This window comes from Malaclemys terrapin, chromosome 10 (genome assembly GCF_027887155.1).
Source record: "Malaclemys terrapin pileata isolate rMalTer1 chromosome 10, rMalTer1.hap1, whole genome shotgun sequence".
Lineage (NCBI taxonomy): Eukaryota > Metazoa > Chordata > Testudines > Emydidae > Malaclemys > Malaclemys terrapin.
Window position 1 is genome coordinate 55,315,612 of NC_071514.1, and position 24,231 is coordinate 55,339,842.

A 24,231-nucleotide genomic window follows, 5' to 3' on the forward strand; every position below is an offset into this window, starting at 1 on the left:
ACTGTCTGCTCTCTCTATTTCCCCCACTGGCTCGGTATTGCTGCTTAAAGGCAGAGCATGGCAATGCACAGGGCTGGTGCTACCATTAAGGCAAACTAGGCAGTTGCCTAGGGCGCAAGATTTGGGGGCACCGCTTTTTGGTGCCCCCAATTTCTTTTTTATAGCGCTCCTACACCCCCTCCCCGAGCGCGCGGTCGCCGCTCCACTTCTCCCGCCTCCCAGGCTTGCAGCACCAATCAGCTGTTTGGCGCCGCAAGCCTGGGAGGGGAGGAGAATTAGAGCGGGGGCAGCGTGCTTGGGGAGGAGGCGGAGCAGAGGTGAGCTGGGGTGGGGAGCTGCCGCACAGCTCCCCGGGGGGGGACAGAGCTGCCGCGGGGGGGGGTGCCTCAGGGCGGGGGGGGCAGCTGCTGCGGGGGGGGGCGCCTCAGGGCGGAGGGGGGGAGCGGGGAGCTGCTGCAGGGCTGGGGTGGGGGCGCAAGGTGGCCCTGGCAATGCAGTGGGCTAGTGCTGGCCAGCTCCAGCTGTCTCACTCCTAGCTCTCTCACCTTGCAGGCCCGGGTCGGAGTCTCCTGCATGTTTAAATGCAGCTTGGAGTCACCCTGATGTTCTGCAATAGTCACTGGCACCTCAGGAAATGTTTGTCACTGTGGGAAAATGACACCCCCTCAGAAGCTATTACATTCATGGCATCCAAGCAGCCATACCCAGAACTGCTCTGAGGACCACGGGCGGAGGGGGGGGCTTAATAGCCGAGACGGAGCAGGTCCGTGGGAGGCTTAATAGTCGTCCCCCGAGCGCTCCAGGGGGCAGGCTTAATAGTCGTGCTTTACGGCCACCAGGTCAACCCTCCGAATCTACTGCATGAGAACCAGGGCTTGTGATCTAGTAACTTCTGTTAGTTGTCCCCTCAGACTGTTTTTTTCTGACAAAACTAAGTTTCTTCTGAAAAATTCTAACTGCGCCTATTATCGAATGCTAGAGGCTTTTTTGGAACTAAAGATCCTGGTTTCCATCTCTGCTGATCATTGAAATGTCTGTGGCCATAGCCAGGGCCGACAAGGGGGGGGGCGAAGCCGGTACAAATTACCGAGGCCCAGCAGTCCGGAAGGGGGCCCGGGGCCTGGCTTCCCCCACCATTGTTGGCCCTGTTTAGCCGGTCCGCCCTTGCTGGGGGGCCCGAAAAATTTTTTTCACCAGGGCCCGAACCCGCTCTTGGCGGCCCTGGCCATAGTTTGTTACAGTGTTTCCTCCCATCTGCCTTCCTGCCTGCACTTCTCAGTTTCTCTTCCTTGGCTGTTGTTTTGGTTTCTTAGACAGTGTATTATGTAACTCTGCCAAGAGTTCGGGGTCAGTGAAGATACTGTGCAAAACACAGTTGTATTGAACTGTATTGCACAGATGATGCAGAAGAAAACTGTTGGGATAATTTATAACATTGCTGCTTGTGTGAGACCTGACTTGTACAGTAAGGCAGAGCAAAAGAGAATGCATCAAATGCCCTCAACTCTTCCAGCCAAGACAAGAGCATTTTCTTTAGTCCTAGTTTTGTGTGTTCTGCTGGGCTCTTAACATGCCCTAACAATTACTTTCTGCTGGATTCACTGAAGACCTGGTCTTGGGTTGCCATACTGTACTAAAGGATCATGCACAACACGGGGACTGTAGTGTTGTTTAAGCACTGTAGTCCTGATTCTGAGCTGTTACACCAATATGGATCTGGAGTAATTCCACTGAGGTCAGTGAAATCTCTCCAGATTTACTTTCCGCCCCCTCCCAGGGGTGTTACTTTGGATTTACACCAATATAACAGACATCAGAATCAGGCCCCCTGTCTGTAGGATTTTCTGAAAGGTCTTGAAACTGGTTGACATACTTTCAGAGACTGAAATGTCGTTGGCTTCGTTCCTGGTGTAGTGTGACTAACATCACTGAAATTACATCAGGAATGAATTTGTTCCATGATTATTTGAAGGAATTATGCCAGGTATACACACAACACAAGCCACACATGAAGGGGCAAATTCTGTGCTCCTAAGTCAAGCAAACCTCCCGTTAACTCAAACTAGAGGCCTGGTTGGGTAAGGCCTGCAGAATTGCACATGCACATCCCGTAGGTAAATTTATAATTTTGTTAGTCTCTAAGGTGCCACAAGTACTCCTGTTCTCCTGTTTCCATTTGATCTCCCTTGGGAACATATCCCTTTCATCTGCCCCATGAAGCCCTTTGCTATAGAGCTGTTTGTCAGGTGTGCTACTCTGGACCAGGCATTGCACGGCTCCCATTGACCCGAGTGCACACACACAACGAATGGAAGTTACATTGCATGACAGAGACATGAGACACCGACCTGCATGAGACACCTACACTACAGGCACCCTCCGCGCGCGCCAACAGGGGGAAGCCGCCAGACTACAACTCCCATGATGCAACGTTCCCATAGTCTCGGCCGCCGCCGTAGTGCCTGTCACGTGAGCGGCGGCGCTGCCTGCCCCTCGGGGTCACATGAGCAGCCCGGATCCCGATGCGGAGCCCCGAGCGGCAGCTGCCCCTGCCGAGCGCCCCCGGCCCGGCCGCATGGCCAACGTCGCCAAGAAGGTGTCCTGGTCCGGCCGGGACCGCGACGAGGAGGACGAGCCCCCGGCCGCCGGGGAGGCCACCCCGCTGCTGAACGGCGCGGGTCCGGGGGCGGCGGGCGGCCCCCCGCACTCCCGGCCGGTGAGCGAGTGGGGCCGGCTCCCTGCGGGGGCTTCGCGTTGTGGGGCTGGTGTCGGGGGGGTCAGGGGCTGCAGGGGGGCTCGCTGAGGGGCCGACCCGGCCGGGGTCAGCGGGGCTGCGCGGCGGGGAACAGGCAAGCCCAGATCCGGTACGGGTCCCGCTCATCCCGCCCTGGGGAGGCTGGGCTCGCTCTAGCTGGTGCCCTGCATCCTGCCGAGCTCGCCTGAATGTCCACTGAGCTCCAAGCCTAGCTGTGTCTCTGCCTCTTGCCCCCGACCCATCCTTGCCTGTTAGCTTCGCTCAACCTATTGCCCTAGCTGCGCTCTGCTTATAAACCTCCGTGCTCTAGCCCTGCAGCCCCAGACACACTTCTTGTAGCTACTTCTCCTCGGTTCTGGGAGCTGCTGTACATCGCAGAGCCTGTCGGAGCTCTCTGTGCTTCCTTTGCTGGAGTTCAGCCAGGGGCTGCCCTAATCCCTGGTGGTGTAACCGAATGGAAGCGCCTATAAATGGGTGAAATCTGGCGGAGCCCTGAGATGGGCGTTGAGCTGTACAGGTAGGATCTGGACAAATGCTGGAACATTGCAAAGACAGTGTAGATGGTGAAGTGACAAGGGTCCAGGGTGAAATAAATTCTCCTGGTGGCTTATTTGGAGAATAAGTGGTTGCTACAGGATCTATGCAGCCCTGAGTGTGGGGGAGCTTTATGTCCTTAAGAGGGGATTTTGTGTTGAGTGAGTTTAGGGTGCAGAGAATTCATATGGGGAAGGAGGAAGGGTTAGCGATCGGGTTCTGCCTCCTTTAGTCTTGTTGTTGGCTTTCACCTCATGCTGTCTCTCTGGAGAGAGCTCCTTGAAGTTTTCCTTTAGTATTGGAACATGTCTCCACAGCCTTCAGTGGAATTGGAGAGACCGGGAAGTACTGGGAGCAAGCCGTGACTAACTGGACAGCATCAGTTAGGTGTCAAAATGATTTGGTGGGTAGCTGAGGAGAGGGACTGGCTTACTGGTGGCATGCAAGGTGTCTCATTTTGGGTTTCCAGGACTCTTGAATGTGCACTGACCTCTGCAAATGGATGGGGATCTGAGCTTTGCTTCCCAAAGGGGCCCCTGCCCTTGTTGTAGGGCAGGGGTGGGCAAACTTTTTGGCCTGAGGGCCACATCTCAGTATGGAAATTGTACGGAGGGCCGGCTGGGGCAAAGGATTTGGGTGCACGGGGGGGTTGAGGGTTCTGGCTGATGGTGCAGACTCTGGGGTGGGGCTGGGGATGAGGAGTTTGGGTTGCAGGAGGGTGCTCTGGGCTGGTATGGAGGGGTTCGGAGTGTGGGAGGGGGCTCTCGGCTGGGGCAGGGAATTGGGGTGCACGGGGGGGGTGAGGCTCCGGCTGGGGATGCAGACCCTGGGGTGGGACTGGGGATGAGGGGTTTGGGGTGCAGGAGGGTGCTCTGGGTTGGGATCAAAGGGTTTGGAGGGCGATGAGGGCTGGGGCAGGGGGTTGGGGTGCAGGGGTGGTTCGGGGTTCAGGATCTGGGCTGTGCTTATCTGAAGTGGCTCCTGGAAACAGCGTCCCTTCCCAGCTCCAGCTCCCACATGGAGGCGGGTCCACGCTGCTCTGTGTACTGCCCTGTCCGCAGGCACCGCCCCTGCAAATCCCATTGGCCATGGTTCCTGGCCAATGGGAGATGCAGAGCCTGTGCTTGGGGCAGGGCGGCGTGCGGAGCCCCCTTGCTTCCAGGAGCTACACCGAGCTGCTGCATGCGTGGAGTGGAGCAAGGCAAGCCCTGATCCCGCTCCCTGTCTGGAGTACTGGAGTGGGGAAAGCTCCCAAACCTGCTCCCCAGCGGGAACTCGAGGGCCGGATTAAAAGGTCTGACGGGCTGGATGCAGCCCGCGGGCCGTAGTTTGCCCACCCCTGTTTTAGGGTCACTCTCTGTCATCCTTGGGAGACTGTACTCGGATAATTATTGAAGAAGGGGTGTAGAATTCCTTGCTGCTTAAGATTTGGATCCATATTCTCATTAGGGTGCTCAGCCAGCGACGGCCTGAGGGGTTGGGGAAATCAAGCAGAAATTGTGGAAATATCATGGTAGAAGAGCAACTCTGCTATGCCCACCCTTCCTCAGGGAAGAGAAACTTTATGCCTTCAGTTACAGCACAGTCCTGAGTACCTGTCACTATTCACTGATCAGTCTTGGACAGGTCATTCTTTCTTGTGTCTGAGTCAACCAAACTGAATTAAAAAGCAGAACTTTACAGGTCACCAGATAGTGAGCTGAGATTTCCTATTGCAGAACGATACTGGAACAGAGCTGTAGACAGGCTACGGATGACTAGGACAACCAGCAAGGAAAAACACAGCACATGGAGCTGATTCATACAATGTGTTTCTCATGTCACTGTGACAAGTGCCTAGCTGATCGCTGTACTTGGTGAGCACAGCTGATGAGACAGGCTGTTGACCCCCCAAGAGGAGCAGTGTTGCTGTGAGGGGTTGCTGTGGCATGGCAATAAAACAAATGGGGTGGGTGGAAGAGGAATACTTTCAGGAGCTACTAACCATTTCTTAGTGATTATCCTTTTTAAATATAATGGATACAGGCAATCTTCATTTCAAAGTCATGGTCTCTGGTGATGTGTAACCTGTGAATCTTTGGCTGATCAAGGTGTGACCAGTAAGAAGTAGCAGGGTCTATAACAGGGATCGGGAACCTTTGGCACGTGGCCCATCAGGGAAATCCACTGGCGGGCCGGGCTGGGACGGTTTGTTTACCTGCAGCGTCCGCAGGTTTGGCTGATCGCAGCTCCCACTAGCTGTGGTTTGCCGTTTCAGGCCAAGGGGGGCTGCGGGAAGTGGAGGCCAGCGCATCCCTCGGCCCGCGCCGCTTCCCGTGGCCCCCATTGGCCTGGAATGGTAAACCGCGGCCAGTGGGAGCTGCGATCAGCCAAACCTGCAGACGCTGCAGGTAAACAAACCGTCCCAGCCCGCCAGCGGATTTTCCTAATGGGCCGCGTGCCAAAGGTTGTCAGTCCCTGGTCTATAAGCATGGAGAGTGGGACCAGTACGTTACGTACAGCCCTTTTTAATGGGCTGCTTATCCTCCCCATTACTGTTGGGCCCCGCCAGCTTTCTACAACACTCTCAGCTGCAGGCCAGAAGCAATGAACTGTGGAGATTACCCCAATTCTTACTTAAAAGCATATGTTTGTGTGGGAGTGACCTAGCAGGCTGGTTCTGGGCCTGCTCTCCAGGGTGAGGCAAGGGCTTGAGCAGCTGAGCACAGGAAAATTGAACTCTTTAAATGGCGACTCATTTAATTTCATGCAGCACATGGGGTAAAGGAAATACTGTCGTTTTCTCAAGACACAACTAACTGCCATAAGATCTCACAGAGACCATGAGCTGTGTGGGATTAAAAGGGATGAGCTGTTTAGGGATATGCTTATCCATATAGTTATAGAATGAATATGCACATGTTGAATTCAACGGAGATAAACTCTTCTGTTTCAGAGCAAGAGCCATTCACTGACTGGCAGGGTTAGGAAGATACTCTGTGTGAGCTGATTATTCCATAACCATCTTCTATGAAGCTTCTTGCATTCTCCTGAGGGCCCTGGTACTGGCAATCATCAGGAGAATACTGAGTGAGGGGGCCCTGGGGTCTGAACTGGCATGGTGGTTCCCATGTTCTACATCTCTAAGCACGTGCACACGATTCAGATCCTATGAATATGCTCATAATGCTGAAACACTTGAATCTTGGGCACATCTCATCAATCTGGTGATTTCAAGATACCTGAGAAGTGCTTGGACAGTTCAGCTGGATGTGCTTAACACCTGATACTAGGATAAAGGGATCTTTTTATAAAACACTCCTCTTGTTTCTCCTTCCTTGCCATTCAACTGGATCGGCTCTGATATTTTTCCAAGCTAGCTCACAAATTGAATATTAAATATTCAAACACGCTGATGCCCAGGCAGGAAGCAATCCTAATTCTCAGGCAGGAAGCAATGTTATTCTGAGAAATGCAGATCAAGAGTCTGCCTTCTAACCCACATGGATAAAAGCAAACTTTATGGTTGTGATGACTTGTCATGTGCCTGCTGTACCTTTCATTTTGTCTTTTTGCTTTTCTTGAGAGTAACTTTTTTGGGGAGGGGAGAAGGGTAGGTTGGCAGATGGATTTGTCAAACGATGTGTGGGATCCTTGGTCGCGAATACTCAGCCTACCTTGCAACAGATGCAAAATTGTTGTATGAGTCTGTAGGCTGGTGGGATGCTAATATCTGTATTAATCCGTGTATGCTTATTTTGATTAGCTGCATGCTTGTTTAGAAGCTCAGAAAGCAAGATGTAAAATGCTGCAATCAGGGAATAGCACCAGAGGTCTTCCTGCTGGCTATAATTAGAGGCATCCTGGATGTGTCTCCTCCCGGGGGGGAAGGAAGAAAGGTCTGTACCTGTATTAGAGAAAACAAAAATTCTTGAAGAGTCTTGGAGTAGTTCATGCCTAGGACTGTTAGCCTTTAGGGTCAACGGGGCTGGGGAGTATACCTGCCTACTCACCTGTTGGGAGTGAGCGCTTAGCCTTGAGCTGACTTCTTGAGTCTGCAGACAGTTTCAGGGTTGCTGCACATAATTTCCCGAGGTGATATTAACAAGACTCTGGTCAGTTTCACTTCAGCCTTGTAGGCAGCAATATCTTGTCTCTCATAGACTCCGCCAGTCTGTATGATGTCTGTGTGGTCATTCAAATTGCTGCATGGAGGTGTATGGGGACACAGCTTCTTTTTAATGTTCTGTGTGATCCAGAGCCAGGCTGTTGGCATGTGATGGTGCAGAGGATAAGGAAAGGAAATAATTCATGTCTTGTGACCCTTCTCTGGAAATAAAAAAACCCTCCGATAACATTTCCCAGGCAGTGGCCTAGTTTACTCATCAACAACAGAAGTTGAGTCAAGTGCTTCTTGTTTGTGGTTCTTCAGAGCAAAGTTGGGAGCCTATAAAAAGTTTGCTGTGTACACAGTCGTAGTGTTTGTTCTGTCAATGTTTTTGTTCATTAGCTCTGATTGAAGTCATTCACAGGCAGGGATTGCTTCATGGCTAGTCAGCCTGGAAGGCAGAACACTGGTACGGTAGCTACCATGCATGGTGCATATATTCAGCCAAACTATATTATAGGCCATTTACTTCTGCCTACATCTAATCTTGTGGATTCTCATTATTGGGGGTTGTAACCCATCTGCCTGGCGTAGCGCTCACTAGCTCTGCTCCTGGGTGAGTCAGTCCTTGCTGGGCAAGATGCTGCTAGCTATGTTGGTCTCCTTGCCAATCAATACCACACTGGTTCAACCATACTGTAATAGTGGGCCCTTTGTCATTGCTCATATGTCATCATATACAGCACATCCTGTGGGGTAGGAAATTATTTTTGAGTGCTATTTACTGTATATCATGGCTTGGTGTGCCTGAGCCCACTTATCACTGACACTTTAAAAACCCTTGCACCCCAATCTGGGTCTATGCTGGTTATGTGATATGTATATGTATCTCTTCACCCTTGCAACCGATACCTGTAATCCCTCATAAATCAAGCCTGACCCCAGATGCACAGTACCTTCCCTCTTAATTTGTGGATATTTAATTTTAAACATTAACTTTAATAAAAATTTTAAACTTTAGCCAAACTTTTCTTTCCAATTAAAGTTGCTACTCTGGGTTTGCTACAGGTCCTTTCAGAGAGGTTGTTTTCATTGCAATCAGCCGTTGGACCATGTCCCAGAATGATGTCGCCTGAGTCATCTCTTTCTAGAACTTACAATTAGAAATAAATGAACTGGCCACTGCGCTAGAAACTAGCAGCACCTTACTTGGCAAAATCGGCCAACTTCAGAAGTCTGCATAGTGAGTGTCTTTATACCAATGAGCTATGGCAGAAACTATCCCAGCTCTTCAGAGATGGTTACCAGGTGCAGTTGCTACAGTTATTCTTTCAGTAAATGCACTACAGAGAAAACATTAAAAAGCCTACCTGCATGCTAATCACCTTCCCAGGGATCCGCCCAACCTAACATGAGCTCTGGTAGGAGCCATCCATCAAACCCCCACTGAAGGGAGATTCCTTAAGGTTACCTGTTCATCACAGCTTCAGCTCAGAACAAGCCCACAGTCAGGCCCAGTCCTTCCTACCCTTCCCTAAGGACTGGTGCTCTATGTGGAGCAGAAGGCCTGTCCCTTTGCTGGATCAGGAAGAAGGCCCTGAGCTAGTTTATCCAAGAGTCCTTTCTTTGTGGGTTGGTCCGTGGAGAATCCAGTGTGAACCAATATATGCACCTTTCCTGGGGGTGGCTTCAAAGGGCTGGTAAGCAGGGAAATTACATTAGTATCCCCATCCCTGCTAGAGAAGGCACATCCAGTGCCACAATAACACACACACAGCGAACCCCAACTTAATTCCATAAGGTTTGCCCAGGATATTACAGAATAGTGTCAGTCTTTCGCAGTAACATCATACCAGCCAAGTCAGTCATATTTGCTCTCCCCCACCTCTCTTGCAAACATCTGTCCACATGCTGTTCAGGCTGATGGAAAAAGTCCAGTCTGGGCTTAGCACCACTCTAAGCATTACACTGCCCCTAGAATAACCTAGAGGAGAATTCTTCTTCAGAGGGATCCTTTAGTCTTGGGGTTGGAGCCCCAAATGCTGAAGGATCTTCTCTCAGTCTTAATCTGGCCAATGTGCCAGCTTTCATATGGACCCGACATGATTGAACTCCAGAGTATGGGAGTTCAAACTAGCTAGTGCATAGGGTCTCACTTGCATTTACCTAAAGTTCTTTGTGTGTGTGTTTTGTAATTTTTTTTTTTTTCTCATAATGAAATTTGGAGGTGGAAGCCCAGCTCACCCTTTCTCAGTCAGAGGCCCCTGCAGAAAATACAATTACGTCTTGGTGCTTCCAGTCAGATCAAGAGCACTTGAGTGTCTAGTCTTTCTACCCTACGCTAAAGCCCCCTCCCCTTTACACTATCAGCTCTTTAGGGCAAGGATTGCGTTGCCCTCTCTCTGTTCAGCACCTAGCCCAACAAGGCCTCAGTCCAGATCTAGGTGCCTCACTGATCTAAATGCTGCCCACATGCAAACGAATGTTTGTTGCAAAGTCGAGCACTTAAAATGTTTATGGCTGCCTTTGCAACCTGAGTTTTGTCCCCTGGGGGAGTCTAGCCTGTGCACTGAGTGAGGCAGGAGTTCTGTTAAAGAAAAAATAGTATGTGGTCATGTAATTAAAGACAGTCGTAAGGCATACGTGTGTGTGGGGGGGTCAAATTAAGGCTACACAAGCAACCTTTGTTAAAAGTAGATCTTACATAACTTCAGTTCCTTTAAAAGAAAAGAGTTAAAAACGACTAACCACCACCTCCCCCATCGTGCATCAGCAGCAGATTTGAGCTACAAGATTGACTACATTAGCAACCTTTTCCTGCTGGCAGCTGTCCCTGGGCTGGGCTGCTGGTGCCATGGGCTGGGTCTAGGGGAGGCCCCAGCCCGTCATTCTTTCTCCCCTCTGATAAGTGCTGGGGGAGTTGCTGCCCCATGTGATGCCCCTGGTGGGAAGAGGGGATGGGCTGCTGGGAAGATGTGCCAAGTCCAGGGAGGCATGTGGGAGGCCCAGCTCTTATCTCCTCTCCCACTGCTACAGCTCCCAGGTCATTCCAGCGCAGTGGTGGCGTGGGCCCAGCTGTAGAATGTTCATTCAGTTATTTTGGTAGGCTGCCAACATTTCCCTGGGGAAGCAAGCGAGAGAAGGAAAGAGTGACTTCAGTTTGTATCAGTGAGCACAGTGTCTGTCTCAGCCAAACCCAAATGGAATCAAGAGAGAAAGGAAAAGCACTTCTGTAGCCTGGGGATTTTCTTCCAGCCAAATTTCAATTTAAATACAGTTCAATTTGTATCCTGGAAAGCAGGGACTTGAAAAGGATTTAGGGGTCATGGCGGACAAGCAACTCAACAGGAGCTCCCATTGTGATGCTGTGGCAAAAAGGGCTAAGGGGACCCTTGGAGGAGGGGTAGATAAAAATTGACTTATACACTGAATACTTTTCCTTTTAAATAATCTGATTGCAATTACATTTGACATTGACAGCTAGTTTTAGGGACCACAGTTCACTCTGTTAAAATCATTTAAATAAAGTCAGTGAGTCCCCAAATTTTAATTTAGTAAATGGTGCTGCTTTTTTAATTATTTACTGGTTCCCAGGAAAACCATCTCACTTTCTTTATGTCCACTCAAGCTTTATAAATGTCACAATGTCATGTTCTGCTGATGTATATAAATTACTTTGTAGAATGGAGAAATTCTGGTATTTACATTTTTCTAAATGTAAATAACTGTCAGTTTCTGTTGCCCAGAAAAACTTTTGCCTTAATTACTTTTGGTTTCAGTTTAGCTAGCAAGTGCAGAGAGCAAATGAGCGCTTCATTTGGGCTAGTAATTCATTCAAAGCTGGCTAAAAATGAGAGGGACTTGAACTAGCAGGAAAACTTGTTTTCATCTTTCAAAGTATGAATAAAACCAGGTTGGAGAGGATGAGTGAGATCTATTAAGCATAAAAACACGAAGGGCATGGGGCAGATATTTCAAAGTTACTTAAGCACCAAAACATTTTGAACAAGGCACCTGGTAGGAATATAATTTCTATACTGTATCCTCCTGGTTAGCCAAAAGTACCCTTTTTTTTTTTATAAGGACTACATTTGGTTTCAGTTCAGCATGTTTTAATGGTTAACCACCTATAAAAATGCACCTTTCTTTGTTAATTTTCCTAAAGTGCAAATAAGAACATAAGAACAGCCATACTGGGTCAGACCAATGGTCCATCTAGCCCAGAGTCCTGTCTTCTGACAGTGGCCAATGCCAGGTGCCCCAGAGGGAATGAACAGAGCAGGTAATCATCAAGTGATCCATTCCCTGTCACCCATTCCCAGCTTCTGGCAAATGAGGCCAGGGACAAAACAAAACAAAATTAAAATTGATGATTTAAATTCAGATTTCCTCCTTGAAGACTGAATCATGATTAAAATGGATTTGACTCAATCTGGTCCTGCAGGTATATAATGAGTAGGAGGAGTATGGACGTCATTTTTACCTCCGTGTATGGCATTGGCCAGACAAATGCTGGAATGTTGCTTACAGTCCTGGTGTTTGCATTTTAAAAAAGGTGTTGAAAATTGCAGAGGGTGCAGAAAAGAGCCACAAAAATGATTTAAGGTCTGGAGAAAATGTATTACAGTGAGTGACTTACAGCTCAGTCTGTTTAGTTTAGTTTATTACCAAAACCCCCTCAAAAAACGGAGCTGGTTGATCATGGTGTGAAAGCACCTTCCTGAGGAGGAAACACCAGGTATTAAAAGGCTCGTGCATCTAGTGAAGAAAAACGTGCCAAGAACTAATAGCTGGAAGCTGAAGCCAGATAAATTTAGATGGAAATAATGGACGCATTTTTAACAGGATGATTAACCATTGGAAGAAACGACCAAGGGAAGTGGCAGATTCTCCATTTTTGATGTCTTCAGATCAACACTGGATGCCTTTCTGGAAGAGGCTTTAGTCAAACAAGGTCTTGGGCTCAACACTGGGGTAACTGGGTGAAATTCTGTGCCCTGTGACATACAGGAAGTCAGGCTAAATGATCTAATGATCCCTTTTGGCCTTTATCTTGTCATCAAAAGCCTCGACCAGCAACGGAGGTGACAACTTTCGAAAAAAGGTCACAAACATTTCTTGCATTATGCAAGGCACTGCATTTAAACATTTCTTGCCGTGGAAAGTGTTAGGCAACCAAAGTACAGGGGTTGCTACTGGCTCCCATGACCTGTGTTTTGGAACGCCAAATTGAGTAACTGTTTGAGATAATGTAGGAGAATAAGCTAAAACTGGCTAGTCTTGGCTTCCTCCCCAAGTTTATTAAAATGATTTTGCTTGTGATCAGTCGTGAAGAGGTGACTTCAGGCTTCTTGTTAAGGTATCAAAGGCTTAAATAAATCTAGGCTCAATGACTAGGTGGTACTGGGGTGTGTGTGTGTGTATATGTGTGTATGTATGTATATGTGTGTGTATATAACATATTTTTAATGTATTCTCTTTGTATTCTAGAGATACACAAGCCCAGAGTTGGAGGAGTCAGGGCCTGCAGAGTAAACTCTCCTGGTGTGAAGGAGTGCGCTCCTGTTTCAGGTTAACACTCCAGACCTGGTGCCAGTTGCAGAGGTTGTTTAGATCCAGCCCAGGGCTGGATTAACCTTTTGTGGGCTTGGCACCAAACATATTTGGGGGCCCCCATGCAGGCAATGGAGCATGGCGGGGGGGGGGGGGGGGAGTGAGGGGCTGGCCAGGGGTATGGTATGGCAGGAGTGGCCCCACTCCACTCCGCCCCGTGTGAAGGCACTATTTACAAACTGGCACACTGTGCCCCTCCCCCCAACTGGCCAAGACTGGCCAGGCTTCTGCATCAGTCCCAGGCGGTTCAGCTAGGGAGACAGGTGGGACCCCACAGGTGGTGGGAAGCAGAGACTGCCTGGAGCTGGAGGTGCACTGGGGTCTGGCCAGGAGGCAGAGAGAAGCTGGAGGGTGGGGCTGGGGGTGGATAGGAGCCCACGGCCGGCCAGCGGGCAGGCTGAGAGGAGCAAGTGGTGAGCACGGGGGGAGCCAGTGGGGTCTCCGGGCACAATGCAAGCAGAGCAGGCTGGCCACTAGCACTATTGTAAACCCGACACTGATCCAGCCTTGTGAGCCACTGCGTTGGTTTGGACTCCAGATGGGCAGTTGCTTTGCTCTGTCGGTATTAGGATTTCAAGCAGCGCCCTTCGGCGGGGGGGAAGGTAGGGTAAGTCTACACAGCAGCGGGAGCGAGCCACCCCGTTCAGGGCAACAGATTCAAGCTAACACGCTAAAAATAGCAGTGTGGACGCTGCGGCTCGGGCGGAGACTCATGCTCGCCTTGCGGGTGAGGTGGCTAGTTTGAGTCTGTCGATCTAGGCTGGGGGGCTTGCTTCCAACTGCAGGGTAGATGTGCCCTTAGTGGCTGGCAAGGGAGCCTGAGTGTACAGTCTTGTGATCCTGCTAACAAGCTGATTGCATCTTGGTTCCTGTCTGCTTGCAGACATGACCACACCGCTTGGAGACTGAAGAGAAGGGAGGGGCCTGCTTCTATCTGATAACGTGCATGTTGCGTGGCCAGCACTCTAAACTAACTTCGTCCCCCTCCCAAAGCTCGCAGAGAGGAGTGAGTTTCATGGTCTGGGAATCTGAGCACTTTCATGGTAGCTCCTCCCGGAGTGGGTGTGAATGTTAAATGAGTCTGGGGAGGGCTGTGAAGGGAAGCGAGGGTGGCTCTTATGGGAAAGGTAAATTACAGCAGCGGTGGGACAGGTCTGGCCCTAAGTTGGGTCTGACAAAACCAGCGCACAAAGAGCTGTTTGTGAAGTCAGGCAGTGCCACTTTCCCGATGGCCTCTGAAGAGCTCCTCATGCTGCCACTTTCTGGCCATGGAGACTCATCGCCTCGCAAGGGACGACTTGACATCTAGCCCTGTGCTTGGTACCAAACCAGCAGGGCTGCAGGATCTGGAGATGTGGAGTCAGTCTGGGTCCTGTTTGAGAGCCGGCTCCGTTTTGGCCCAATCACACTTGTCTGGGTGCCTCTCCCCCTTTGGGCCCTCATCTGCCTCTGCTCCTCTTGCAGCCGCTCACTGTGACCTGGCTGTAAAACGGGCATCGCCACCTCTGTTCTAAAATGGGATCTTGCACCTCCTCTTCAAATACTTCTGATATAGGTAGGGAGAGCTTGGCCTTAGACCCTCAGAGGAAGAGGAAAGTGTCTTGTAGGCAGGCCCCTGTTCCTGTAGTCTCTGAACACCTTGCTGTCTCTAATGGAGCTATACACCCAACACCTCCCATTTTACAGCGGGAGAAGGGCCTTCAGTTCCCCATGACTTGATTGCCTGGGCTATTGCAGTGAATCCTTTGAGACAAGTTCGAAGTGGCTGCCTCCCTGCAGTGGCCAGTTGCATGAATGACTAGTACAGAATGACTAGTACTAGCCCTTTCCCGGTGACTGCTTCTCTCAGTCCAGCCGGAAAGACTGAGAGAGTCCAATGTGCCTGGAGCTGCCTCTCTTCCCGCGTTCCAGAGGCTCCTGGCTGGCACAGGGGATGGCGGTTTCTTTGTTTGTCTTTGGCAGGCCATGCTAGTCTCCTGACCGCAGGGATGGCTCCATCCTGTGGTGTTGCTCACAATAGGCCTCTTGGCCCTGCAGGGCCGAGGTGGTCTGTGGAAAGGGGCAGATGTCAGCTCTGGGAAACCTCATTTCCATTAAATGTAAATTAAAATAACTCCAGTGTCCAATGGCTAGTTGTCGTGTTCCCCGTCCCCCCACCCCCCTGCCAGGGCAGTGCTCCCTTCTGCGGGGCAGTGACACTTCAGATACCAGGGTAGATGCTTTCAGCCCCAGCAAAAACAACGAGGAGTCTGGTGGCACCTTAAAGACTAACAGATTTATTTGGGCATAAGCTTTAGTGGGTAAAAACCCCACTTCTTCACCAACAAAGTATCCGTCCCCCGCTTTGGAGCGGGACGTCATGTCTGGTACTGTGTGCTGGGGCCCTTTAACACCACAGCACCACTGCAGACTAGGTTATAGGCCCAGCCCTTGCTCATGTTGAGTGACTGGAGAAGTGCCCAGAATAGCTCTCAAACTCCTGTATTAGGCAACTCTGCTGACAGTGCTCGGTTCTGGGAACTTGCCCTGCAGAAGAACCGGTCCTCCCAGATCACTCTGTCTGCTGGAGAATGCACTGTGGTTCATCCCCGCCTGGTACGTGTCTAGGCAGCAAAGTGTGGCTGTGACAAACGCTCCCTGAACCTGGCTTTCTATAGCCACTGTGGGAAACGCCTCGTGCAGCTTCGGTTGCGCTCGGTCTGCAGGCTCAGAGCTGTCTCCTACCTCCAGCTTGCTTGCTTGTTTCTCTGTGTTGCTGTTTGCAAATAGCAGCATGTCCTCCTGGGCCTGAGCGAGCTAAAAGCTTTGGTGGGGATGAGATTAAATAGACTAATATGCTCATTTCCTCTGGCCAGGAGTGGGTCATGTGGAGTAGAGGACGGAGCAAAATGCACAACAAACTATCTGTTTGTTGTTAACTGATCCCTTATTCCAGGCCAGGAAATAATTATTTCCTGATCATGACCAGAGGGTGTTCCTGCAGTGCAGCTGCAGATTTTGCTCAGGCAGGCAGGTGTGTTTAGTTATCGCTGTCCTGAGCTATGTAATGCTGTTGAATTAGGGAAGTCTTTGGGTGAGGTGAGACGTGAGCTGTGGTATCGGTGCCAGCATTCAGGAGGGAGGGAAGGTGGATTTGGGGAGCGATCGGTTAACAGCCAGTCTCTCCAAAGTAACTCGGAGCCACGAGGCACAAGCAGGTTTCACGTGGCTGTGGCACTTCCTCATTGGAGAGCCCCAGCGCACTGAACAATGCGCGGTAGAAAGGCCTGTCTCTCCATGGTGACTGGGGGTGAGGTGTGCGTCGTTGGAGCGGCCCTCCCAGCAGGGAAATGTGCAGGGCAGGGCTGCACCTGGGGTTGTGTGATGCATGGGGAGAAAAGCCTCTTGTGCAGTATCCGGTGAGCTGGCCCCAGTACTGGGCCAGCTCAGTGCAGCACAGGGGTGCTGCTTTGGCGCAGCTGATGCGAGGTGTCCCCCAAAGCAGGCAGAGAGCAGAGCCTCCTGCCTGGCTGGAGCTGGCTGAAGCCTTAGGTGACAGCTCCTATTGCCTGAGCTCCAGGGAAAGGAGATGGAGGTGGCATAGCTCCAGCATCCCTCCCTTGTGCTGCTCCTGCCTCTGTTCTCTAGGGGGGCTGCTGGATTTACCCTGGGATTTAACCAGGACGTCTTCAAGTCTGAATGGCTGCAGGGGGCCTTGCAGTCTTGCTGGGAGTGGAACAAGGGGTGTCCAGCAACTCCCAGCTTCTCTCCCTGTGCTTGGGCAGCATCCTGGCAGTGGTGTGGGGTAGGAGACTGGCTGCAATAGGCGAATGAAAGGTAGGATGGAGGGAGAGGCCCTGGCTAAGATCAGCCCCTTCATGCTGGGCTCTAGGTACCATGAGAGAGACAGACAGACGGCCCCTAACTCTCTGGGCCTCACCGGCTGGCTGGTGGGTTGGTTGCCACCAATGGCAGCATGCTCTTTTCTGCTCCATGAGGCAGGCCGAGAGCTCACTAGTAAAAAGCGTGCACAGGGGCTAACCCCTCCCGGCCTCGGAGAGACCCTGTCACAGCATGATACGGTGCAGTGTAAAATTGAACGCCCCCTGCTGCAGCAAGTGGGTCATTTCCAGCTCTGGGCTCGTCTGCAGAGCTTTATCCATGATGCAAGAAAATGACCCAAATGCAGCTCAGGTGTTCCTCCGACAAACACAGCCGAGGAGCATTTGGCTTGTGGAGGGGAGTAATTTATCCAGCCTCTTGCAAGGTAGACTGTTGTTAATACTATTAATAATAGCTGCTGACAGGGCTTCAAATTGCCTTCTGGGCCTGTCATTGCTGGCTAAGTGAGCCTAGCCCTGGGACAATCAAACTTTGTCCACCAAAGGATTGCAACCAATTTGCCTAAACCAGAGCAGTTGCAGCTGCCATGTGGTCACTTTGTGGCAAGTCCAGAACCTGGTGTACCAACTTCCATCTTGACTGGCGTGGCTTCTGCATTACAAACTAGTGGCCCCTGTCAACATCGAACTCCATGGGTTGCATTAGGCCTGGCTCCTGCATTTGGCCACTGTTGGCCTAGAGCACGGGATGCCCTGGCCTGGAAGGAAGCTATTCCCATGTGCTGCAGCAAGTACAACAGGGTGAGTCTGCGTGAGGAGATCCTGGGCTGCTGACACGGCAGGCAGAGCACAGCCACACCCGGCGAGGGGAGCCTGACCAATGCAGGCGGCATATGAGACGAGAGAGGGAGAGTGCCCCAGCTGGGCTGAGTGCAGCATGAACTTGAGGGCAGGCAGCTGTCAATCTCACTTCCCTCCTGCCCTGCCCCCCTTGCGTATCAGAGTCAGGAGGGCAAAGCGGGGGCACCCAGATGTCTCCCTTCTAGTGTCGGGGCTTGCTAACCTGCGGCCATGTGGAATATTTGTGCATTAATCTAGTTTTCCATTCTCCTCTCAGATCACCCATTCGCCTTTTCTGCGCCTCGGGCAGCTGAGCAGCGTGGATCTCGACGACGATGTCCGCGAACTGGTGAGTGGCAGAGAAAGGAGCAAACGTTACTCTGACAGTTCCCCTTCTTGGTAACCAAGGCCAGGCTGCAGCAGATGGCTCCTCGCAAAGCAGCAGCATGGGCCTCAGGAGGCAAACCCACTGCCAAGGGTCTGTCTTTCCATTATAAGTCTGCCTAACTTCTTCTAACTTGCCCATCTTCCTCTTCCCCACCAAAACCAGCTGCCTACTTCTGCCTGGAAACTATCATGTGTGAGCCCCTGCCCCAGGAGGCGCCTCTTGGAAAACTTGGGGTGAGCGGATGATGTGTCTTGGAGAAATTAGTCTGTGTCTTTAAGACTCCCTCCCTCCCTGCCCATACCCCCTCTGAGCTCCCGCGTGGCCACAGCCAGTGCTCTGGGCTCTGTTTGGAGCACTCACTCGACGGGTACGCATAATGGAGGAGGGGGTGTCCCAAAGAAGGGCATGGAAGTTGCACTTGGTGCCCATGCGTGGCATTGCCGAGTTGGACCGAACGGCTAGCGCAGCCGCGTGGGAGAGCAGCTCATGGCAGGTCAGTGAGCACCCGAGGCTGGAGCTCCAGTCCGGCTCCATGGAAAACTCGCTTTCGCTGTCTGACCCAGATCACGGGATTGTAGGGCTGCTGCTGGACAGGCCACTCGCCTGCCGTGCTGTCACCCTCCACCCCCACGTGGGCAGCTTCCTGAACTCCCCTCTCACACTCGCTAACCTCACCATTCCCCGCTGCTGAGCCCTGGTCTTGTGCTCTCTTCAGTGTGTCCTTGCGGCTCTGACCCCACGCAAGAGACACAGGCAAGAGCCGCATCCTCTGGCTCAGAGCATCCCCCGGGTGTGTACGCAGAAGGTCCCTTCCATAGGTGGATCTCCCCCTTCCCCCACACATGTACTCTCCATGTGGAAGGGGGTGTTCAGCTGTCTGCTGACCACTGTCCTCCATGCCTGGCCCTACCGACCTGTTAGTCTGGAAACTGAGGTCCATGTGGAGAGCAGGGGATGGGCATTGGGTGCCAGGATTGGGCTTTGGGGCCCATTGTGCTGGCAGGATGCTCTGTGTGACTGGATTCTCGTGGAAAATTCCTGCCCCCGGCTTCACCTTTGTGAGAGGTTGATCCTGGGTCTGGGGGTGGAAATCCGTTCAGAACATACCCTGCTAATGGGAAAACAGCCCTCTGGGTACAAGAGGCGCCCGAGCTCTGGCTGGGAGGCCGCGGTCTGTCCAAGCCCCTCTGGGATCACAGTTGTTATGTCTCCTCTCAGAGCAGTGCGTGCTCGCTTGGTTTCCCTTCCCCTCTCACATCCTGTATCTGACTTTCGCTTTCCTCAGCTCCTGGACTTCTCCCTCCATTTCCGTTGGGTTGCTGTTTGTTTGCGTTACAGTGGCACCAAACGGGGTCCCGCATAGACACCACAGGACCGGGGGCTCTGCCTGAAGAGTGGACAGGCTGAGCGGGCGCTGAGCGGTCATTCATTTCTGACAGGTGTAACCCTACGTAGTGGGAGAAGTCCTGTCACCAGTGACTGAATCTCTATTCTCCAGATGGGTTCTGCGCGTGCGCGCGCGCGCTCTCTCTCTCTCTCTCTCTCTCTCTCACCAGTCAGATCCCATGGGCCAGAGAAGTGTCCCCCATCCCCCACCCCTTCATGAGCTGCCCCCAAGCCCCTCCGGAACCTCACATACCCCAGAGGGTGGGGCTGGCCCTCAGGGAGATTGATCTAGAGTAACCCTTATACACCATTTCACGTGGCACCTCTGAGTGGGAGCCACCGTCAGCAGGCCTGGGGAGCAGGAGTGGGTGGATTGTGGTCACACTGCTGCTGGAGCCTGAATTGCCTCTAGACTCGCTGGCATTCAGGTTTGCTGAGCTACAGTGATCTGACACTCAAAACCCTCTTATCTTTCTAGCTGCAGTGGTCTGAACTAGGACACACATTCTGTCTTCGCTTGTGACTCATAGCCATTCTCTTGTCCTGTAGTAGGGCCTTGGTCACTCTCTTATTAGTTGTATTGCTGGTCCCCACCTGACATCAGGGCCCAGTTGTGCTAGGTACTGTACCAACACCCCAGCCCTGTCCCTGCCCGGCAGCGCTTGCAAACTCACTAGAGGCTGGATACAAGTGAATGTAACAAATGGGGCGGGCAGGAGGAGGATCAGGGTAACAGAGCTACGATTCCCCTATTAAGTAGCAATTTCTTGCTCTCTGCAGCCCCGTGCTCCCAGCTGTGTGCTCTGCAGGGATTTGTAGGGCCAAGGACAACAGCGGAGCACTGGTAAATGGACCCCACCCCTTCCCTACGCACGCAGTCGCTGTATCAACTAGCTCAACGAAGGCTGTGCTCCCTGCTCCTGCAAGGAAGGGGGATGGGTGATGATATTCTCAAGACCTACGACTGGATCATAGTTCTTGATTGTTCTCTTAAAGCCCTTTTCCTCTCAGTGTCTGTCTGTGCAGTGCCACAGGCCCCTAGGCCATGCGCTGGCATGCTAGGGGAGACCTCACAAAGCGTGTTTGAGCCAATGATGTAGCCAACTGTCATGACTATCACAACTCCTGTGGTATTGGGTGGTTTTCTTCAAGCCCCAGCTCCTGGGGTCATGTGAATACATGAGACTCTCATCTCTCTTTTTAGAAAGAATTTTAGCTTTCATTGTCTTTCAAAGAAAAGCTTAAAAATGTGACCCCCCTCTCAAGGATCTAGCACCCGAAGGCAAGTAAAAAGACCCCCACACGTCTTAATCTTAATGGCTCATGATTCTTAAGCCAATCTCACGATTTTGGGGGCCTGATACCGGATTTTTAATGTCCAGGGTTGGTGATGTAGTTGAGGACAGTAGGACAGAAATTTCTGTGGAGCTTGGTGCTTCTTGGTGCTTTCCTGCCTGACTTTTCTCCAAACCCTCTGAAGCAAATGGAGTTCTAGCATCTGCTCTCAAATCCCACCAGATCTCAGTGCCTGGGGACAATGACCATTTCCATGAAAACGGCTTTGCACGCTGTTGGTAACTTGCCAGGGGTGTCTTGGAGTCCTTGGAAGCGTATCATCCGGCTGCTCTGTTTCCTCTTGCCCCCTTGTTCCCCAGCTAAAGCAGATCTCCCCTTCCCATTGGACTCTCTAATTGGGAGCCTGCTTTGCTGTGAGGTGGAGGGAGAATTTCCTTGCCCTGGGAATGTGCCTGCCCTGTGCCAAACGTCACCAGTGACCCTTCCAGCCTTTGCTCGCTGCTGAGCATGAGTATCTCAGGCAAAGGTCTCGGTCAATGAGATCTGAACAAACGATGACGATAAAGGCTTGAACTGTTCCTAAGAAACACTCCCGAGGGACCAGGTCATCTGGTCCGCAGGCTGGAGGTCTTAGAGCATCAATTGCTATGAATGTGTAGCTATAATAGTGCAGCTCCCTTATCACCTTCCTATTCTGGGCAAGGGAACATGTTGGAGTAGCTGTAGCACCTCCACATCCAACGTGCCACCCTTCCCAGCGTGCTGGGGCCGGCGGCGCTGTACAGAGGGGGGAGTGCTCTTCCCTGCCACAGGGCGTCCAGGCTCGAATCTCGCCGCACCAGGGGTGGCTTTGGTGCTGAGCATTTGAAAAGCTCCCCCTCTGCCTTCCTGAGTTAAGGACGTCTCATTACGGAGTTGCCTTGTTACCAAGGTGTTTAAGTCACATTTAACCTGTACTTAATGGGCAACTGGGGGAAGGTACAGCAGGGGTCCCCCTCTGCCTGATGAGTTGAGCAATAAAAGCTGTCAGCACACCCGTCCTGGGGGGTGTTTCTGGCTGTGGCGTTGAGGCCGTTCCCATAGCTCCGTGGGCAGAGTGGTGTTGGTATTGGTACACTCATGCTGAGCCAGTCCCATCCTCTTTAGTTCTGCAGGAAATCCCCCGGGATCAGACAGCATCGTGCTGCGTTCCCAGCTCTCTGCGCAGGACTCTCGGTGCCTGAGGCAGTGGTGTGTCCTGCTTCATTAAGTAGACTCTGTTTATAGCCAATCAAAGTCAACAGCTGTAAAGAGGCTGCTTCATGGTGCCATCTAGGACGCTGGTGCGAACAGCCAGAGCAGACGCTGTCCTACCCCTGTCTCTGCCTAAAGCCCCTGGCAGTGAACAAACCCCCCTGTTGTCTTTGTGAAAAGCTTCCTGGCAGAAGCTGGTAGTGGGAACTGCATGGAAGCAGGCGATGTGACGTGTTGATGCGTGTTGCGAGCACCCTGGCCGGTCCCTCGGAAGAGTAGCTGAGCGCTGCTGCTATTGGCTGGGGCTGGAACTTGGGGGTAGCTGCTGCAAATGACAAACTCCAGCAGCCCTGCTTTGGGGCAATGTTTTGGCTGATCTAACGCCTGATCTTTGCCTCCCCCAGGAAACGGAGGCCACTAACCAGTTTCCCAGTGAGATTCCTCACAACGAGAAGCTGCTCTCGCTCAAGTATGAGGTAGGCACCCCAGGAGATGTCTATTTAGTTGGGATTAGAAGATTCTGGTTCAAACTGATTTGAAAACTGGTGGTGCTCCAGCCAGCGAACGAGTGGCGCTGGGTGTGGGAGGAGGCAGTGGGGTTGAGGAGTCATAACCTGGTGCGTGGAAAACCTCAGCACCAAGGCTGTTCTGGTGCTGTAGGGCAGGAAAGTTCCTGCGGGACAGCAGGACACCGGTCTCCAGAGTAATCTGTGGGGTTCCAGACAGCAGGGGGAGGTTTCAGTGGAGAAGAAAGCTGGGACTGGGGGCATGAGCACAGTGCAGGTGAAGTAGTTTTCATTGGGAAGGGGCGGAGCAGAGCTGAATCCTCTGCTGTGTTACCTAGTGAAAGCATTTCCCTCTCCCTGAATCTAGAGCCTGGACTACGACAACTGCGAAAACCAGCTGTTCTTGGAGGAGGAGAGGCGGATCAACCACACAGTGAGTCTGGCTGTGCCCACAGCACCGGCCTGTCAGCCCGAGCCCTGCCGAGACTTCAGCCACCCCTGTGGAAACTGGTCAAATGTCACTGCGGGCCAAGGGTCCGAGATGTGGCTTCTCAGCAGCATAACCCATTGCTTCTGGGAACCGCTGGCCCCCCAGAGGAGAGAGACTGCTCACTTAGTTTATGAGCCCACTCCTCTACATTTGGGGCCACTTCTAGCTGAGCCAGTGAGTAATAGTGACCATGGCCTAATTAATGCCAGTTTGCTTGGGGGAGACCTGGCATGGGACCCTTTGTCAGCAAGGGGGATTTTAAGGAAGGAAGCTGGTCCAAAGGCCCTAACATCCAAAGTGATGATAAATTCTGCAGTCACTGTGCGGGGACGCTACCATTGCCATCCCAGAAGGCGACTCCCCCTAACAAAAATGAAAGCAGGAAGGCCAGGTAGTGTGGCTAAATGCCTCAAGATCCAAACCAGGTCTCCTCCCAGACAAGACTAAACCACCAGGAAGGAGCATGCACCATGGCTGGTGATGTGTGAAGAGGCCTAAGGGCATTGGAAGAGCAAATAACCAAACAGGGAAGAACAAGAAGAAAGTCTTTAAGTACTTCAGCTGCCAGACTGGGCGGGGGTCTGCTGGACCCCTGGGGAGTAACAGGAGTAAGGATAAGGGCACTGCAGAAAGGCAAAACCACTTCTTTGCATCAACCTCCACCACAGAGGATGTTGAGGAGATAAGTGTCAAAACAGGATGCACTATGGTACCGACTGATAAGTAGGGTGCAGGGCTGCAGAGTAGCTCCTGCCCGCACTCCTAGGGAAGACGCTCTCTCAACCTTCTGGCCATCTTAGAAATGGGACGGGATAGAAACTATGATGATGCTGTTACATGAGTTGATGGTACATTCTTAGAAACATCCTGTGCAGGAATGCAGTTCTAAGCCTGTAAGCGAAGGGGCTGGAGTGTCAACTCTTTAGCTCAAACATCCAAGGAACGCTTGGGGGAGAAAAAGTCTTTGTTAATACCAGTTTAGTGAACACAGACCGTTTTCAATTGTGTGAATGAAAATCCTTTCCCCTTCAGTGAATCTGGTGTATCCTACCAGTTGTCACCAGACTGCCAGGAAAAAGAGTAGAACAGATCAGAGCTTGTAATGTTCAAAAGAATAAATAAAGCCCTTCCAGACTGTAATTGTCCAGTATCAGAAGAGGGCATGTATCTGATCAGCTTTTCTCTGGGAGCTGCCCTGCCCTGAGTACATTGTGCAGAACTAAATCACTATGGGAACAGCACTGCCGAGTAAGTCACGTTTCTTGGGGAAGAGGTGTGTGTG

At 51.7% G+C, this 24,231-nt stretch overlaps 1 protein-coding gene across 2 annotated transcripts in view; it reads left to right on the plus strand.

Moving 5' to 3' along the window:
• The first annotated feature begins 2,498 nt into the window (after positions 1 to 2,498).
• CLCN7 (chloride voltage-gated channel 7) overlaps positions 2,499 to 24,231 on the plus strand; it is a 51,826-nt gene continuing 30,093 nt past the window's right edge. For both annotated transcript variants that reach the window (XM_054041431.1, XM_054041432.1), the window contains exons 1-4: positions 2,499 to 2,716; positions 17,928 to 17,999; positions 22,358 to 22,429; positions 22,827 to 22,892. In XM_054041431.1, the coding sequence (XP_053897406.1) occupies positions 2,504 to 2,716; positions 17,928 to 17,999; positions 22,358 to 22,429; positions 22,827 to 22,892 (423 nt within the window). In that variant the 5' untranslated portion in view covers positions 2,499 to 2,503. The remainder of the gene's footprint in view (positions 2,717 to 17,927; positions 18,000 to 22,357; positions 22,430 to 22,826; positions 22,893 to 24,231) is intronic.